General features: G+C 42.9%; 1 protein-coding gene across 1 annotated transcript; it reads right to left on the minus strand.

Moving 5' to 3' along the window:
* Positions 1–947: 947 nt before the first annotated feature.
* Positions 948–9,195, minus strand: LOC146035221 (uncharacterized). The gene is made up of 2 exons (XM_083158551.1): positions 8,847–9,195; positions 948–3,689 (listed from the first exon to the last, which is right to left on the minus strand). The coding sequence occupies exon 2, from the start codon at positions 3,329–3,331 to the stop codon at positions 1,310–1,312; it is 2,022 nt and encodes a 673-aa protein (XP_083014677.1). The 5' UTR covers positions 3,332–3,689; positions 8,847–9,195; the 3' UTR covers positions 948–1,309.
* Between the last annotated feature and the right edge of the window lie 11,333 nt (positions 9,196–20,528).

Below are 20,528 nucleotides of genomic sequence, written 5' to 3' on the forward strand. Positions count from 1 at the left end.
ATAAAAATCCAGATCCAAAACCAAAACCCGCAAGGGTGGTTTTGCCAAAACCAATCCAGACCCAAAACACGAAGGGAGATCCAGATCCAAAACCAAAACCCAAAAAAGTGGCCGCTGCACATCTCTGATTTTGGCCTATTCCATGTGGTAAAATGTGAATTTTTGGTTCATTCTCTGTGGTAAAATGTGAATTTGTGGCTCATACTGTGTGGTAAAATGTGAAATTTTGGCTCACTTTGTGTGGTAAAATGTGAATTTGTGATTCATACTGTGTGGCATATTGTGTACTTTGGCCCATTCCATGTGGAAAATATGAATTTTGGCTCATTCTGTGTGGTAAAATGGGAATTTTTGGCTCATTCCGTTTGGTAAAATGTGAATTTATGGCTCATTCTATGTGGCAAAATATGAATTTTCGGCACATACTGTGTGGCATAATGCAAATTTTGGCTTATACTGTGTGGCATAATGTGAATTTTGTTTTATTCCTTGTGCCATAAGGTGTAAGGGGTATATTGCACCGGGAGGGGAATATTTTGCACCGGGGGAGATGCCGGTAGATCACCGGTAAGTAAGTGTACAAAAGTAGATCCCGGGTTACAAAAGTCCGGCCAACCCTGCTGTATAAGATGTATAGGGCCCATGCTGTACAGGATGTATAGGGCCCATGCTGTATAGGATGTTTAGGGCCCATGTTGAATAGGATGTATAAGGCACACAAACTGTATAGGATGTATAGGGCATATGCTGTATAGGATATAAAGGGCACATGCTGTGTAGGATTTATAGGGCACATGCTGTATAGGAGTTGAAGAGAATCGATCATACGCCGATGTATCGATTGTCTAATCTATTAATTACCTTATCTGACCTCAGTGTGAAGACCCCTTAGAGCTCCGTGAGAGTGCAACCTCATATGATATGACCAGTAACGAGGACCACAGATACAAGGTTGAACTCTGATTTAATGATGACGAAAACAACATATTTATACACAACAAACGACGCTGGTTCAATTACATGATTGGTTAATATTTGGTGCAGAGGTAGGGCAATAGCAGTGTCTTTGTGGGGTGGCTTATACATCGCCTTGTGTAGTATTCGTTAGTTATGAGAAAGCACAGAATGTACAGTGTCTAAGGAAAGTAACAAAGTTTATGATAGCAGCGAGTACTGGAAAAGAGCCAGGATATAACCACCTTGAAATCAGCAGGGACAGACATAGAGAAACAAGATGGCTGATTAACCCTTCAATGAAAACAAGATGGCTGATTAACCCTTCAATCCCCTCTTAGAATCAATGTCCTTTTTAGACAATTTGATTCTTGTAGATGGCATCTTGTTTGGTACGATGGATTTTAACATATTCACTATAATCTTCTGGTGAGGGAAGGCTTTTGGCGAGATCAGTGTACATAGCAGGTGTTACATTATCCAGGTACTTGGAACCAATCTTCTTACATATGGGAAAGACACAATATCCTACTATCATAAGTACAATAATTATAATGAGAATAAACATGCCTATTTGTGTTAGTGCGTGTTTCCAATCGTTTAGCCATCCAAACCAGCTACTCCAGGGGTCTGTGACACCTGAGTTCTTCTTGAGTTCGATGGATAAATCTTCTAGATGTTTAATAGCTAGGGTAGTTTTCCCATTAGGACCTGTGTTGTCTGGGATATAAGTACAGCATCCATCAATCTTACCTATGTACACACAGGTTCCTCCTTTCTCGGCAAGCATCATATCTAAAGCCATACGATTCTGAAAAGTCATTTGAGAAGTGGCTTCTAACTGTTCAGCTATACCTTTTAAAGCATCTCTAGTATCATTCACAAAACGTTGCTGGTTATAATATATGTAATTTATCCAGTTCACATTTTTATTGATGGTTACCTGGGGAAGCAGGGACTCGAAGCCGGCAGCGACCTCATCACGAGCCTTAAATTCTTTAGGAACTCCCCGGGGAACACCAATAGTGTCTATGTATATGTGTGGATCGAAGCTTTCCTTTGGAGCTTCTCTTTTGTTTCTGGAGTTTGTGGTAGGTTTATTTGTGGGAGGAGGCTCAGACAAATCGGCTGGGAGAATGTGTATGGGCATAATGATCTTTGCCAGGGCACACTCTCCTTTCCAAGGATTGTCCAGCTTTGTCCTGAGTCTCATGTCTCCACAAATAAAATAAATGTCTCCTAATGATTTTTTCATGGTGGGTATACTGATATGTCTTCGTTCAGCACAATACCCATCAGGAAACAATTTCAGATCTACAGTGTTTTGTGCAGTGCTGTTTGAGTAATAACATGTATAATTACCAGGATAAATGATTATGGTACTACCAGGATTGGTATTCTTTACCATTATGGGATATTCTTTCTTCCATTGTTCACATTTGGTTTCTTCTACAATAGTATCAGTATACAGGCTAAAGAAACATTTATCTTGGTCTGAAGGTATGTGTATGGGCACCGTACCCAAGTGGGGTCTGGATTTTCCACACACATAACAATCAGTTTGATTAACTTTACGTGCATTATATTTCATCCATTCTAGCCAATAATTTACGTCAGATAACCCAGTCTCTATGGCTATAGTGTCTTCGTAAGTGGGGTTGTTCTCTATGGCTATAGTGTCTTCGTAAGTGGGGTTGTTAATGGCTAACATTTCATTAAAAGTAGTGACATGTGGTTTAAAGAATGATGGTGGTGTTTTAGGTTTTACAGTGGTTTTGAGGGCGGTGTATTCTGGGTTATCATACATGTCTTTTAAATGAAATCTTCCCCTTGGGCCCCCGCTTTCTCCTGATTGATATTTACCCATGACATATAGTCCGGCATCGCCGGGGGCCGGGTTTTCTAGGTTAATGATAAATTGGCTATTGCAAGTGCCCTTTTTTCGTAGGGACATACGGGTTAGTAAGGATCGACCATGGGACCATTTCTGGAGGCCAACATCGGGGTGATATCCCCAGTTTTGGCTGATATCAAAGGCAGTGGTATCTGCTCTAGTGTTCCACCCAACAGCCCCCCATGAGTTGCAAGAATCTCCCCAGTAAGTACTAGTGACACAGATATATACGTGACTTACAGCGTGTGGTGTGTGGTGGATGTTACACAGCCAGGGCAGCGGTGGTTCTCCTCGATTCCCGCCTTGATTGTTTGAACAAGATACAATATCACAATAAGAAAATATAAAAGTAGCGACAGTCGTGCTAGAAGAATTATACCAGAAGGTAAAGCGTCCATCATTTTGGGTTATATCAACTTCAGCAAAACAATTATAAAGAACAAGCCCGAGTAAAATCACTAGGGCTAAGGTGGGGGGGGTCATATCCTGTAGCGTCGTCCTCGGCTTCAGAATGTTGTACCCCTGATTCCTCGTCACCTCCAGCCGGCAGGTCTTCTCCAGGTTGGAGGTCAGAGCCACTGGCCCCCGTTATTACCTCTCTCGTCCCGTCTGTGTCAGTCTCGGGATCGGTGTCGACCTCTGTGTTGACGTGTGGTGGAGGTGGAATTTTCTTCACTCTGGATGCATGGATCCACGTTGGTCCTTCGTCGGTGAGGACAGCCGTCCTGGTAACCGCGACCACTTCTGTTTCTGGACCGTAGGTGAAATCTCCTGGATGTTTATTTCTGGGTAGGATCTTTACAACGACCTTGTCTCCAACCCTAAATGGGTGAGTGGGTATCTGTGGATGAGAAGGATTCTTAAAGATAACATTTTGTTCAACTTCATTAAGTTTCTGTATTAGGGATCTGACATACTCTTCTCTTATTATTTCTAAGTCTCCTTCTGTGGTAACTAAAGGGTTCTTTGCCCAGGGAGTGGGGAAAGGTCTGCCCATCAGTACTTCAAAGGGGGAGTAACCTAGAGTCTTTTGTGGAGTCATTCTCTGTGGGTGATATGGAATGTGAAACTTCCATTCTATTTGCAGTGCTTTGACTAGTTCTGCTGTGACTTTGGCTGTGAAGGCTGAACCTTTATCGCTATTGATTTGGAGCGGGCATCCTCAGCGCGGAATGATCTCTCGCGTGAGTATGCGGGCTACTGTTTTTGCATCTTCTGATTTAGTGGCATATGCTTCTGGCCACCGAGAAAACATGTCGACAATGACCAGGGCATATTCCTGTCTTCCTGCATTATTGATATGTGTAAAATCGATTTGCAGGTGAGTGAATGGAGTGGTTGGGTATTCTAGATGTTGGTGTCTTGCTTTATTTGGGTTGTTTGGGTTGTTTCTAAGACACGCTATACATCTACTGATGTACTGTTTTACAAGTTCTTTGGCATTAGTAATGTAGAAATCATTGGAGAGGAGTAAAGTAGTTGTTACTATACTATGGTGTCCTACTCCGTGGTAATGTACTATGAACAATGATGCACTGGTTTGGGGTATACATGGTTTCCCCTCTTTGCAGATTAATCCAGTCCGTGGATTCTTCTGCAGTATTGAATATGTCCAATCTGATAGATCTGAATTAGAGGCAGCAGCCTGTAATTCTGTCAGTAGGTATGTATCATCTAACGAAGGAGGCGAGATGACAGCAAGAGTGAGGTTATATGTTGCTATAGTGGCAGCACGTTTAGCAGCGGTATCAGCAAGAGCGTTGCCTTTGCTGATATCATCCTTTCCTCCAGTGTGTGCTTTACAATGAAGGATGGCAATTTGAGATGGTAATGTAATTGCGTGTAAGAGATCTGTGATGAGTTGCGCATGTGATATGCCTTTCCCATCAGCACCAGTGAAGCCTCGGCGTTACCAGATCATCCCATGATCATGAACAACTCCGTAAGCGTATTTGGAGTCTGTGTAAATTGTGACAGGTTTGTCTTTGTAAATGTGACAAGCTCGAGTGAGTGCAATGAGTTCTGCAGCGTGTGCTGACTGTAAGGGGACTGTCTTTGCTTCAAGGGTGGTGTTTGGAAGTTTAACCACTGCATATCCTGCCTGGTACGTGTTGTCATTGGGACGGCTGCAGGAGCCGTCAACAAATATTATGTCGGCATCAGGGATAGGCACAGTCGACATGTCTTGTCTGGGTGAAGTTTCTGAGTCAATTGTCAGAGTACAGTCATGTTGAGGCGGCGCCTCGTCGTCAGGTCCTTTAAGACCTAAAAGTGCGTTTAGTACAGGGACAGGTCCTTCTGAGTTTGTTGCGTATTTTACAGTGAGAGAAGGGTTCCCTAGTAGGAGTACTTCATAGCCGCTGAGTCTTTGGGCAGACATGTGTTGTGTGTGTAGACCTTTGAGGATGGAGAGGACATTATGTGTGGTATGTAACACAGTGGGATGTCCTAATGTAAGTGATGTGGACATCTCAACAACCATTGCACATGCAGCCAGTGCTCGAAGACAAGCTGGCATTCCTTGCACAGTGACAGGCATTACTTTTGAAAAAAAAATGCGACAGGGCGCATTTTGCCTCCGTGAAGTTGGGTCAGTACACCCGCCATAGTTGTACATGTGTCCCTTGCAAACAAGTGAAATGATAACATATAGTCCGGGAGACCAAGCGCGGGACTCTGTACTAACATTTCTTTCAATTTTTTTAAATGCAGAATACATTTCATCTGACCATTGTATAACCTTGGGTTTGTCTTTGAGTGTGCATTGTCTCAAGATATTATCATAGTAGGAACAATCAGAAATCCACTGTCTGCAGTAACTTACCATACCCAAGAAAGACAACATATCCTTCTGGGTAGTTGGGGTGACCAGGCCCAATACAGACTGTATGCGTTGTGGACTGATTTTCCTTTCTCCCTCAGAGAGTACAAAACCCAGGTAATTGACATGCGTTTTATACCATTGCAATTTTGCTTTTGACACTTTATGTCCACATTCTGCTAACCAGTTTAACAATGAGATTCCATCTAACCGGCTGGTCTCCTCGGTGACACTACAGAGAAGCAGATCATCTGCATACTGTAGCAGGACAGAACTATGGGGGGGGTGCCATGGAGCCAATGTGGCTTGGAGGATTATGCTATAGACCACTGGAGAGTCAATATAGCCTTGGGGTAAACGACACCAGGTTAATTGTTTACCTTCAAATGAAAAAGCAAAGAGTAATTGGGTCTCTGTGTCTATAGGAATGCTAAAAATGCGTTTTTCAAATCTATGACATTAAAGTGGGTTGCGTTTGCAGGGATTGCTGAGATGAGTGAATTGATGTCAGGTACTATGGGTGCAATAGGAACAATGAGATCATTTATTTTTCTCAAGTCTTGTACGAATCTAACAGAGCCATCGGCCTTAGCAACAGGGTTGATAGGTGTCGAGTAAGGTGAGACAATGTACCTGAGTATGCCTTGTTCGAGGAAGTCATGTATCATAGGTCTAAGACCTTCAATCTTTTCTGGTGAGAGTGGATATTGTCTGCAAAACACGGGTTGTGTATCTGGTTTGAGCTTGGCTTTGTATGGTGTACAGGGTATGAAGCCAGTGTCATAAGGGCCAATGGCCCAAATTCTATCATCAATTTGATCAAGTGAGTTGTCCAGAGTATTTTGTAGTGACACAAAGTGTGGGGAGGTGACTTGGAGCTCACTCCCTTGTGGAGAGGGTGAGATGGAGATGTGGAATTTACTAAACAAGTCACGGCCCAGTAAGTTAACAGGACATTCTGGGATGATCCTGAATTGGTGTATCCCTAAGTGTTTTCCCTTGTCAGAGCGTATGATAACTGGGTCAGTCAGGTATGTGTCAGTGGGTATCCCGTTGATTCCCATTGAAGGAGTAGTCTTTTGCAGTTCACCATCATAGTTAAGAGAACACAAAACACTGGTTGTTGCCCCACTGTCTACTAGAAAGGACAGTTTTTTATCATCAACATATAATGTGATGAGGGGTGAATCTTCCCAATGAGTAGTGAACTGTGCAAAAGATGGGATACCCTCCTCCGGGCCCCGTCAATGTGCAGGGTCAGACCAGTCCACTCTGAAACGTACATGGTCTTGAACTGATGTTGAGTGTGGTCTGTATGGTCCCTGTTGGGGTCTGTGAGTGTAAGGTTGTTGTGGTTTCTGGGGAGGGAGTGGACAGTCCCTAGCCCAGTGTGTATTCCGGCCACAGTTGAAACAAGTTGTTTGTCTTGGTACTGCACCAGTATTGTTGTAATCTCTGTTGTATGGAGGCGCACGGGGTGTTGGACCCTGAGGGGGTCTATATGGTCTTTTCTGGTTATTTTGTGGGATCCCCCTATTTGGTCTATTTGGTGGGCCTCTGTTATTATTTTGGAAGTTGTGAGTAGAAGTGACGACAGTCTTCTTCATATCAAAACATCCAGCAGATTCTTTTTCATATAAGTGCTCACTAAATTCAGTGAGTTTGTCAGATGTCCAGGTAGAGACATTCTGTTTGACTGGCGTGGAAATGGAGGGGTGTAGGTTATTGGTAAAGGTGGAAATGAGTAAAGGGAATATTTCAAGAAATAGTCCCGTTTCCTCAGTCCAGCATCTTTTAAATCTCTTCCAAAATTCAGTGACTGTAGGTTTCTATTTACATGAAACTGCAATAGGCAGCGATGTTCAGTGTTAGGGAGAGAGAGAGACCAATACTGCAGCTTCCCCCTCAAACCCCCCTCTTCCAGCAAAGACACAGAAGCCCAGCAGGAATCCGCCGTACACCCTGAGAGCTCAACAGAAAATAGATCTTTCAAAGCTGAACTGGTGTACGGTGATTTCATTCCACATGTCAGTTATCTCCTGTGCTTTGTTAAGGGGATAGTCTGCAGCTGTTTACTATATTGCAGGGATCGGGGTATTAATACTGGGGACTTGATTCCAGTCCCATCTATTATATTGTCCACCTCATGGATTAACAAGGTAATAATTTGTGGGCAACATACTCCTTACATATTTCACTAGGTAATGGGGGTGGATAGACTGTTTTATTCTTACTATTATTTCCACCCATGTCGGGGTATGATTGTGTATCAATATTTCTGACTATGAATGGGAGCGTGGAAAGTTCTTAATACTCAGACCAGGGGCACCGTCTTCAGTCAGGCAGGTCGGGACCTGTGGCAGCAGACTGTGAGGGTTGGTCTTTATCTGAATATTATATGAACTATATTTCCTCTAGATACATCCCATTAAATATAAAAGTACAAAATGTTAGTGAAACAACAGACCGTCTACGTGACGGTGGACAGAGTCTTGTTGTTATGTTGCTGAGAACTGTATGTGAAGCCTCACGTTGCGTTACTCCGAGAAGGAGAGCATAAAGTCCGCAAGTCTGTTGGCATACAGTAGTCAGATTAGACAAATGGTGAAGTTATTGTGCGTGAACTTACCAGCCGCACGGTTTACAAGGAAATACAGATATCACGAGTGTGTATACTCACCAATCACACAGGGATATTGAATGAAAGAAAAACTTATACTTTAAGACAATACAATAAAGACAATTGGCCAATAAAGAATGGGCGTTCAAAGTGAGGTACTATTTAGACTAAAGACCCCAGGTCTCCTTCGTACTCCAAGTACGGCATCTGATCCCAGATCAGGTTATGTGCACAAAAATAGAAGACTTTAACTTCTATGATAGAAGACTCTAACTTCTATATAAGACATTCAACATACCCCAGGCATGGTGTCACAGGTTCGAAGACTTTAACTTCTATGATAGAAGACTCTAACTTCTATATAAGACATTCAACATACCCCAGGCATGGTGTCACAGGTTCAGGATCGAGTATGTCCGTAACCTCACAACAGATTCAGGCAGACTGTAAAATCTTTATGACATCTGTGTAGGAATGGACCTCGCATCCCGGACGAGCCCCCACTTGAAGAGAATCGATCATACGCCGATGTATCGATTGTCTAATCTATTAATTACCTTATCTGACCTCAGTGTGAAGACCCCTTAGAGCTCCGTGAGAGTGCAACCTCATATGATATGACCAGTAACGAGGACCACAGATACAAGGTTGAACTCTGATTTAATGATGACGAAAACAACATATTTATACACAACAAACGACGCTGGTTCAATTACATGATTGGTTAATATTTGGTGCAGAGGTAGGGCAATAGCAGTGTCTTTGTGGGGTGGCTTATACATCGCCTTGTGTAGTATTCGTTAGTTATGAGAAAGCACAGAATGTACAGTGTCTAAGGAAAGTAACAAAGTTTATGATAGCAGCGAGTACTGGAAAAGAGCCAGGATATAACCACCTTGAAATCAGCAGGGACAGACATAGAGAAACAAGATGGCTGATTAACCCTTCAATGAAAACAAGATGGCTGATTAACCCTTCAGGAGTATAGGGCACATGCTTTATAGGAGGTATAGGGCCAATGCTCAGGGCCGCCGAGAGGCAGGGGGGGGCGGATACATTTTACCTGGGCCCGGGCCTGCCAGGGGGGCCCGGGTCCGGCGGACACACACTTTAAAAAAAAATATTTATTGGGCTGCGGGTGCGCCGGGATGACAAGGACCCGCACGCCCATGTGTCCGGCCACCCGCCCGTCCATGTGTCCGGCCACCCGCCCGTCAGCTGCGGCTGCCCCTGCCTTTCCCTGTCTGTCCTTCCCCTGCACACAGAGAGACAGACGCTAGAAGTCATAGTTCACCTCTAGCGTCTGACAGCAAGCACAGCTCTGCACTTCCTGGTTAACGCTGCAGAGCTGTGCTCCCTGTCAGAGACGCTGGAAGTGAAAAATGACTTCTAGCGTCTGTCTCTCTGTGCGCAGGGGAAGGCAGGATAAAGCAGGGGCAGCTGCAGCTGATGGGTGGGTGGCCGGACACACGGGCACATATTAACCCCTTGGCAACGAGCTAGAACCCCTGGCAACGGAAATCCCCCTTGGCAACGAGCATTAACCCCTGGCAAAAAATATTAACCCCCTGGCAACATCCAATAACCCCTGGCAACGCATATTAACCCCTTGGCAATGAGCAAGAACCCCTGGCAATGGACAATAAACCCCCCTTGGCAACAAGCAAGAACCCCTGGAAATGGACATTAACCCCCCTTGGCAATGAGCATTAACCCCTGGGAACAAATATAAACCCTTGGCAACAAGCAATAACCCCTGGCAATGCATATTAATCCCTTGGCAACGAGCAAGAACCCCTGGCAACGCACATTAACCCCCCCTTGGCAACGAGCAAGAACCCCTGGCAACGCACATTAACCCCCCCTTGGCAACGAGCAAGAACCCCTGGCAACGCACATTAACAACCCCCCCCCCCCCCCTCCCTTGGCAACGAGCAAGAACCCCTTGGTAACGGACATTAACCCCCCTTGGTAACGGACATTAACCACCTTGGCAACGGACATTAACCCCCTTGGCAACGGACATTAACCCCCTTGGCAACAAGCAGGTAATTTATAATTTATTAGAAGCCTTACTGTGGGGGGCAATGGGGTGTGGCATAGTCAGTGTGTATCGACTTTTGTGTGACATCCCATTTTTTTGGGACGGTCCTGCAGGAATTAGACACTGCATGCGTCTAATGAGGCAGGCAGGCAGGGAGGCTGAGGGCATGGCCAGCAGTTCACACAGCACTGGCCATACCCTCACAGCGACAAAACGGCGCCCCAAAAATTTTGCCTCTGGCACGCAAATATATTCCTTTCTCCACTGCCAAAGTTGGGAGGTATGCATTAGGTGTGAGGGGCATTGCAATGTGTGGCATAATGTGTTAGGGGCATTACAGTGTGCAGCATAGTATCATAGGCATTGTGGTGAGCTGCATCATGTTTCAGAGAAATGGCGGTGTGTGGCATAATGTATCGCTCGCTCAGACACTGCCCGGCTGTTCCCGACCCGGCGTGTGGCCTGCGCTGCGTGTCTCGATCATAGGTCACACTGCGCAGGCCGCAGCGCTGACCACCAGCGCCAGAACCTGCTTGCCGCCGGGCCTCCCACATCCTCCCACATCATACCCGACGCCGGAACCTGCTCGCCGCCGGGCCTCCCACATCCTCCCACATCATACCCTACGCCGGAACCTGCTCGCCGCCGGGCCTCCCACGTCGCACATGTCTACCTGATGCCTGCCTCTGCACTGCGGCCGCCTGCCCCCCTCCGCAGCTCAGAAAAAGTAAGTCAGTGTGGGGGCACAGGGGGCAATTTTCTTTTAGGGATGACAATCCCGGGATTGAGCATTTTTCAATCCCAGTGATATTGGTGTACCGGCCCCGAGATTTCTGTTGCCATCCCTTACATAGAAATGACCTTCTAGACCTAATTTGTCTCTGTCCCTGCGTCCCCACCATCTCTGTCCCCACCCTCTGGCCCTTCGTCACCACCATCTCTGTCCCTGCATCCCGCCATCCCGCTCTATGCACCTTTGTCCCCGCCATCTCTCTCCCTGCATCCCCACCATTCCTCTCACTGTCCCTGAATTTTGCCACAATCTGTGTGGCATAATTTTGGCTCATTCTGTGTAGCATAATGTGTAAGGGGCAAGTATAAGGGGTCTACTATTGTGTTGCATAAAGGGTATATGGTGTGGTACACACCCCTATATCCTTTTCATAGCCACACCTCTTTTCTGTAGCTCGCCAATCCAGGGGGGCCCCGTGACACTGTTGTACCGGGGCCCAGGATTTCTCTTGGCAGCCCTGCCCATGCTGAATAGGATGTATAGGGCACATGCTGTATAGGATGTATAGGGCACATGCTGTATAGGATGTATAGGGTGCATGCTGTATAGGATGTATAGGGCACATACTGTATAGGATGTACAGGGCACATGCTGTATAGGATGTATAGGGCCCTTGCTGAATAGGATGTACAAGGCACATACTGTATAGGTTGTACAGGGCACATGCTGTATAGGATGTATATGGCACATACTGTATAGGATGTATAGGGCACATACTGTATAGGTTGTATAGGGCACAAGCTGTATAGGATGTAAACGGCAGGACAGGAAACCCAGCTGATGCACCAGTGTGGGACTGCTCTAAGCTTGTATGGAACTGTTGCATTTCAGTTCCTTAAAATCCGGTAATTCTTAGCGTCTGTCTCATTCAGGACTTTCTTTATGCACTTTAAACGTGTTTTGTATTTTGCATTGTGGATACCTTTTTAATGTCAATTTTATGAGATGTTTTATTTAATGAAAATATTGTGAAAAAAAATTTACTTCACTATTATATGCTCTAATTTTTTTCACTTTTATGTGAACGCCACAGAGACATCCGGGTTGATTCAAGACTCCGAGCGCCTGATAAGTTGTATTCCTCTTTTTGTTCACATGCTGTATAGATTGTACATGGCACATACTGTATAGGATGTATAGGGCACATGCTGTATAGGATGTATAGGGCACATGCTGTATAGGATGTATAGGGCACATACTGTATAGGATGTATAGGGCCCATGCTGTATAGGATGTATAGGGCACATACTGTATAGGATGTATAGGGCACATACTGTATAGGATGTACAGGGCACATACTTTATAATATGTATGGGGCACATTCTGTATAGGTTGTATAGGGCTCATACTTTATAGGATTTATAGGGTGCATGCAGTATAGGATGTATAGGGCACATGCTGTATAGGGCACATATAGGATGTATAGGGCACATATAGGATGTATAGGGCACATGCTCTATAGGTTGCACAGGGCACATGCTGTATAGGATGTACAGGGCACATACTTTAAAGATTGTATGGGGTGTATGCTGTATAGAATGTATAGGGCACATGCTCTATATGTTGTACAGGGCACAAAAAGGATGTACAGGGCACATGCTCTATAGGTTGTACAGGGCCTATGCTGTATAGGATGTATAGGGCACATACTGTAGAGGTTGTATAGGGCCCATGCTGTATAGGAGGTAAAAGGTTGGTGACAATTAATAATTGACACCTAGAAAGCGCAGCTGTACTCCAACTATAATAATTCTGCAACACTTCTTAGTGCGCTATATTTGCATATTTTATTTTAAAAATGAGCAATTTCATAATCATAACAATGCATAAAATTAGACAAACAAAACATACAACATATAACATAAAATAAAATTTGAGGCAATCATATGAAGCAATGTTATAGTGTCTCTAATGAGGCTTATATGGCTTAGATTCTGATTCTGAATGTCTCTTTGAAAATGAGGCAATATAGGTATAATTACCAGACCCAGTTTAAAAGTATATGGGTCTCCTCTGGATCTTCGTAACAACACAGTTCCTTTTTCTGAGCACGCTACCTCCCTCTGCTGAGGGGGACTGCTCCATGTGCTGAGTGTCCACATGTGGCAAAATATGATTTTTTTTCTCATTCCGTGTGGTAAAATGTGAATTTTGGGCTTATTTTGCGTGTCTTACTGTGTATTTTGGCTCATTCTATGTGGCAAATATGACTTTTGGCTCATTCTGTGTGGTAAAATGTGAATTTGTGGCTCATACTGTGTGGCATATTGTGTATTTTGGCCTATTCCATGTGGTAAAATGTGAATGTTTGGCTCATTCAGTGTGGTAAAATGTGAATTTGTGGATCATATTGTGTGGCATATTGTGTATTTTGGCTCATTCTATGTGGCAAAGTCTGAATTTTGGCTCATTCGGTGTGGTAAAATGTGAATTTTTGGCTCATACTGTGTTGCATATTGTGTATTTTGGCTCATTCCATGTGCCAAATATGAATTTTGGCTCATTCTGTGTGGTAAAATGTGAATTTGTGGCTCATACTGTGTGGCATATTGTTTATTTTGGCCCATTTCCTGTAGCAAAATATTAATTTGTGGCTCATTCCGTGTAGTAAAATGTGAATTTTTGGCTCATTCTGTGTGGAAAAATGTGAATTTGTGGCTCTGTGTGGCATATTGCGTATTTTGGCCCATTCCATGTGGTAAAATATGAATTTTTGGCTCATTCTGTGTGGTAAAATGTGAATTTTTGGCTCACTTCGTGTGGTAAAATGTGAATTTGTGATTCATACTGTGTGGCATATTGTGTATTTTGGCCTATTCCATGTGGAAAATATGAATTTTGGCTCATTCTGTGTGGTAAAATGTGAATTTGTGGCTCTAACTGTGTGGCATATTGTGTATTTTGGCCCATTCCATGTGGTAAAATATGAATTTTTGGCTCATTCTGTGTGGTAAAATGTGAATTTTTGGCTCACTTGTGTGGTAAAATGTGAATTTGTGATTCATACTGTCTGGCATATTGTGTATTTTGGCCCATTCCATCTGAAAAATATGAATTTTGGCTCATTCTGTGTTGTAAAATGTGAATTTTTGGCTCATTCCGTTTGGTAAAATGTGAATTTATGGCTCATTCTGTGTGGTAAAATATGAATTTTCTGCACATTCCGTGTGGCATAATGCATATTTTGGCTTATACTGTGTGGCATAATGTGAATTTTGTCTTATTCCGTGTGCCATAATGTGTAAGGGGCATATTGCACTGGGAGGGGAATATTTTGCACTGGGGGAGATGCCGGTAGATCACCGGTAAGTAAGTGTACAAAAAGTAGATCCCGGGTTACAAAAGTCCGGGCAACCCTGCTGTATAGGATGTATAGGGCCCATGCTGTAGAGGTTGTATAGGGCCCATGCTGCATAGGAGGTAAGAGGTTGGTGACAATTAATAATTGACACCTAGAAAGCGCAGCTGTACTCCAACTATAATAATTCTGCAACACTTCTTAGTGCGCTAGATTTGCATATTTTATTTTAAAAATGAGCAATTTCATAATCATAACAATGCATAAAAATAGACAAACAAAACATACAACATATAACATAAAATAAAATTTGAGGCAATCATATGAGGAAATGTTATAGTGTCTCTAATGAGGCTTATATGGCTTAGATTCTGATTCTAAATGTCTCTATGAAAATGAGGCAATATAGGTATAATTACCAGACCCAGTTTAAAAGTATATGGGTCTCCTCTGGATCTTTGTAACAACACAGTTCCTTTTTCTGAGCCCGCTACCTCCCTCTGCTGAGGGGGAGCGCTCCAGGTGCTGAGTGTCCAAATGCTTTTGAATGCTTGTTAGCACAGATTCAGGGACATCTCCTTGGTGTAATAACTGGTGACCGGATTATATGGGGCTCCACATGTGGCAAAATATGATTTTTTTTCTCATTCCGTGTGGTAAAATGTGAATTTTTGGCTTATTCTGCGTGGCATATTGTGTATTTTGGCCCATTCCATGTGGAAAATATGAATTTTGGCTCATTCTGTGTAGTAAAAATGTGAATTTGTGGCTCTAACTTTGTGGCATATTGTGTATTTTGGCTCATTCCATGTGGCCAAATATGAATTTTGGCTCATTCTGTTTGGTAAAATGTGAATTTGTGGCTCATATTGTGTGGCATATTGTGTATTTTGGCCCATTTCATGTAGCAAAATATGAATTTTGGCTCATTCCGTGTGGTAAAATGTGAATTTTTGGCTCATTCTGTGTGGTAAAATGTGAATTTGTGGCTCTAACTGTGTGGTGTATTGTGTATTTTTTCTCATTCCATTTGGTAAAATATGAATTTTTGGCTCATTCTGTGTGGTAAAATGTGAATTTTTGGCTCACTTCGTGTGGTAAAATGTGAATTTGTGATTCATACTGTGTGTCATATTGTGTATTTTGGCCCATTCCATGTGGTAAAATATGAATTTTTGGCTCATTCTGTGTGGTAAAATGGGAATTTTTGGCTCACTTCGTGTGGTAAAATGTGAATTTGTTATTCATACTGTGTGGCATATTGTGTATTTTGGACCATTCCATCTGGAAAATATGAATATTGGCTCATTCTGTGTGGTAAAATGTGAATTTTTGGCTCATTCCGTTTGGTAAAATGTGAATTTATTGCTCATTCTATGTGGCAAAATATTAATTTTCGGCACATTCCATGTGGCATAATGCAAATTTTGGCTTATACTGTGTGGCATAATGTGAATTTTGTCTTATTCCGTGTGCCATAATGTGTAAGGGGCATATTGCACTGGTAGGGGAATATTTTGCACCGGGGGAGATGCCGGTAGACCACCGGTAAGTAAGTGTACAAAAAGTAGATCCCGAGTTACAAAAGTCCGGCCAACCCTGCTGTATTGGATGTATAGGGCCCATGCTGTATAGGATGTATAGGGCCCATGCTGTATAGGATGTATAGGGCCCATGCTGAAGAGGATGTATAGGGCACACAAACTGTATAGTATGTATAGGGCATATGCTGTATAGGATTTATAGGGCACATGCTGTATATGAGTATAAGGCACATGCTTTATAGGAGGTATAAGGCCCATGCTGAATGGGATGTATAGGGCACATATAGGCTGTATACAATGTATAGGGCACATGCTGTATAGGATGTATAGGGCCCATGCTGATTACGATGTACAGTATATGGCACATACTGTATAGGATGTATAGGGCACATACTGTATAGGTTGTATAGGGCACAAGCTGTAAGGGATGTAAACGGCAGGACAGGAAACCCAGCTGATGCACCAGTGTGGGACTGCTCTAAGATTGTATTTTTGCATTTTTCAATCCCAGTGATATTGGTGTACCGGCCCCAAGATTTTTGTTGCCATCCCTTACATAGAAATGACCTTCTAGACCTAATTTGTCTCTGTCCCTGCGTCCCCACCATCTCTGTCCCCACCCTCTGGCCCTTCGTCACCACCATCTCTGTCCCTGCATCCCGCCATCCCGCTCAATGCACCTCTGTCCCCGCCATCTCCCTCCCTGCATCCCCACCATTCCTCTCACTGTCCATGAATTTTGCCACAATCTGTGTGGCATAATGTGAATTTTAAGACATTCCAGGTGAATTTTGGCTCATTCTGTGTAGCATAATGTGTAAGGGGCAAGTATAAGGGGTCTACTATTGTGTTCCATAAAGGGTATATGGTGTGGTACACACCCCTATATCCTTTTCATGGCCACACCTCTTTTCTGTAGCTCGCCAATCCAGAGGGGCCCCATGACACTGTTGTACCGGGGCCCAGGATTTCTCTTGGCAGCCCTGCCCATGCTGAATAGGATGTATAGGGCACATGCTGTATAGGATGGATAGGGCACATGCTGTATAGGATGTATAGGGCCCTTGCTGAATAGGATGTACAAGGCACATACTGTATAGGTTGTACAGGGCACATGCTGTATAGGATGTATAGGGCACATGCTGTATAAGATGTATAGGGCACATACTGTATAGGATGTATAGGACCCATGCTGTATAGGATGTATAGGGCACATACTGTATAGGATGTACAGGGCACATACTTTATAGTATGTATGGGGCACATTCTGTATAGGTTGTATAGGGCTCATACTTTATAGGATTTATAGGGTGCATGCAGTATAGGCTGTATAGGGCACATGCTGTATAGGGCACAAATAGGATGTATAGGGCACATATAGGATGTATAGGGCACATGCTCTATAGGTTGTACAGGGCACATGCTGTATAGGATGTACAGGGCACATACTTTAAAGATTGTATAGGGTGTATGCTGTATAGAATGTATAGGGCACATGCTCTATATGTTGTACAGGGCACATAAAGGATGTACAGGGCACATGCTCTATAGGTTGTACAGATCACATGCTGTATAGGATGTATAGGGCACATACTGTAGAGGTTGTATAGGGCCCATGCTGTATAGGAGGTAAAAGGTTGGTGACAATTAATAATTGACACCTAGAAAGTGCAGCTGTACTCCAACTATAATAATTCTGCAACACTTCTTAGTGCGCTATATTTGCATATTTTATTTTAAAAATGAGCAATTTCATAATCATTACAATGCATAAAATTAGACAAACAAAACATACAACATATAACATAAAATAAAATTTGAGGCAATCATATGAGGCAATGTTATAATGTCTCTAATGAGGCTTATATGGCTTAGATTCTGATTCTGAATGTCTCTTTGAAAATGAGGCAATATAGGTATAATTACCAGACCCAGTTTAAAAGTATATGGGTCTCCTCTGGATCTTTGTAACAACACAGTTCCTTTTTCTGAGCCCGCTACCTCCCTCTGATGAGGGGAAGCGCTCCAGGTGCTGAGTGTCCAAATGCATTTGAATGCTTTTTAGCACAGGTTCAGGGACATCTCCTTGGTGTAATAACTGGTGACCGCCACCGGATTATATGGGGCTCCACATGTGGCAAAATGCGATTTTTTTTTCTCATTCCGTGTGGTAAAATGTGAATTTTTGGCTTATTCTGCATAGCTTATTGTGTATTTTTGGCTCATTCCATGTGGTAAAGTCTGAATTTTGGCTCATTCAGTGTGGTAAAATGTGAATTTTTGGCTCATACTGTGTGGCATATTGTGTATGTTGGCTCATTCCATGTGCCAAATATGAATTTTGGCTCATTCTGTGTGTTAAAATGTGAATTTGTGGCTCATACTGTGTGGCATATTGTGTATTTTGACCTATTCCATGTGGTAAAATGTGAATTTTTGGCTCATTCCGAGTGTTAAAGTGTGAATTTGTGGTTTATATTGTGTGGCATATTGTGTCTTTTGGCCCATTTCATGTGGCAAAATATGAATTTTGGCTCATTCAGCATACCTCCCAACTTCTGTCCGGAGGAAATAGGGACACTTCGCGCGAGCGGCCGAAAAGGGGGCGGGGCGTATGCAAATGAGGGCACGGCTTATGCTAATTAGCCGGGACCTCATTTTCATACGAGAATAGACGCTGTGCGCGTGCGCACAGCGTCTATTCTACTAGATTGGGGGGTCTCCCAACTGCCACCCCCCGCAGCGGGACAATGCCTGCCGCGGGTGGGACAGCGGGACAGGACCCGAAAATCGGGACTGTCCCTCTAAAATCGTGACAGTTGGGAGGTATGCATTCAGTGTGGTAAAATGTGAATTTTTGGCTCATTCTGTGTGGTAAAATGTGAATTTGTGGCTCATATTGTATGGCATATTGTGTATTTTGGCCCATTCCATGTGGTAAAATATGAATTTTTGGCTTATTCTGTGTGGTAAAATGTGAATTTTTGGCTCACTTCGTGTGGTAAAATGTGAATTTTTGATTCATACTGTGTGGCATATTGTGTATTTTGGGCCATTCCATGTGGAAAATAGGAATTCTGGCTCATTCTGTGTGGTAAAATGTGCATTTATGGCTCATTCTATGTGGCAAAATATGAATTTTCGGCACATTTTGTGTGGCATAATACTAATTTTTGGCTCATACTGTGTTGCATATTGGCCCTTATTCAGATCTGATTGCAGTAGAAATTTGTTCTCAAAATGGGCAAAACCATGTGCACTGCAGGTGGGGCAGATGTAACCTGTTCAGAGAGAGTTAGATTTGTGTGAGTTATTTTGTTTCTGTGCAGGGTAAATACTGACTGCATTATTTTTACACTGCAATTTAGATTTCAGTTTCAACACACCCCACCCAAATGTAACTCTCTCTGCACATGTTACATCTGCCCCACCTGCAGTGCACATGGTTTTGCCCATTTTGAGAACAAATTTGTACTGCGATCAGATCTGAATAAGGGCCATTGTGTATTTTGGCTCATTCCATGTGCCAAATATGAATTTTGGCTCATTCTGTGTGGTAAAATGTGAATTTGTGGCTCATACTGTGTGGCATATTGTTTATTTTGGCTCATTTCATGTAGCAAAATATGAATATGTGGCTCATTCCGTGTGGTAAAATGTGAATTTTTGGCTCATTCTGTGTGGAAAAATGTCAATTTGTGGCTCTGTGTGGCATATAGCGTATTTTGGCCCATTCCATGTGGTAAAATATGAATTTTTGGCTCATTCTGTGTGGTAAAATGTCAATTTTTGGCTCACTTCGTGTGGTAAAATGTGAATTTGTGATTCATACTGTGTGGCATATTGTGTATTTTTGGCTCATTCCATGTGGTAAAGTCTGAATTTTGGCTCATTCAGTGTGGTAAAATGTGAATTTTTGGCTCATACTGTGTGGCATATTGTGTATTTTGGCTCATTCCATGTGCCAAATATGAATTTTTGCTCATTCTGTGTGTTAAAATGTGAATTTGTGGCTCATACTGTGTGGCATATGGTGTATTTTGACATATTCCATGTGGTAAAATGTGAATTTTTGGCTCATTCCGAGTGTTAAAGTGTGAATTTGTGGTTTATATTGTGTGGCATATAGTGTCTTTTGGCCCATTTCATGTGGCAAAATATGAATTTTGGCTCATTCAGTGTGGTAAAATGTGAATTTTTGGCTCATTCTGTGTGGTAAAATGTGAATTTGTGGCTCATATTGTGTGGCATATTGTGTATTTTGGCCCATTCCATGTGGTAAAATATGAATTTTTGGCTTATTCTGTGTGGTAAAATGTGAATTTTTGGCTCACTTCGTGTGGTAAAATGTGAATTTGTGATTCATACTGTGTGGCATATTGTGTATTTTGGGCCATTCCATGTGGAAAATATGAATTTTGGCTCATTCTGTGTGGTAAAATGTGCATTTATGGCTCATTCTATGTGGCAAAATATGAATTTTCTGCACATTTTGTGTGGCATAATACTAATTTTTGGCTCATACTGTGTTGCATATTATGTATTTTGGCTCATTCCATG

The sequence above is a fragment of the Crinia signifera genome, chromosome 9, assembly GCF_055691185.1.
Source record: "Crinia signifera chromosome 9, ASM5569118v1, whole genome shotgun sequence".
Taxonomy (NCBI): domain Eukaryota; kingdom Metazoa; phylum Chordata; class Amphibia; order Anura; family Myobatrachidae; genus Crinia; species Crinia signifera.

What these genes read in the sequence shown, in the direction of transcription:
- LOC146035221 (XM_083158551.1), bottom strand. Translation starts at nt 3,331, where the DNA reads ATGACCCCCCCCACCTTAGCCCTAGTGATTTTACTCGGGCTTGTTCTT.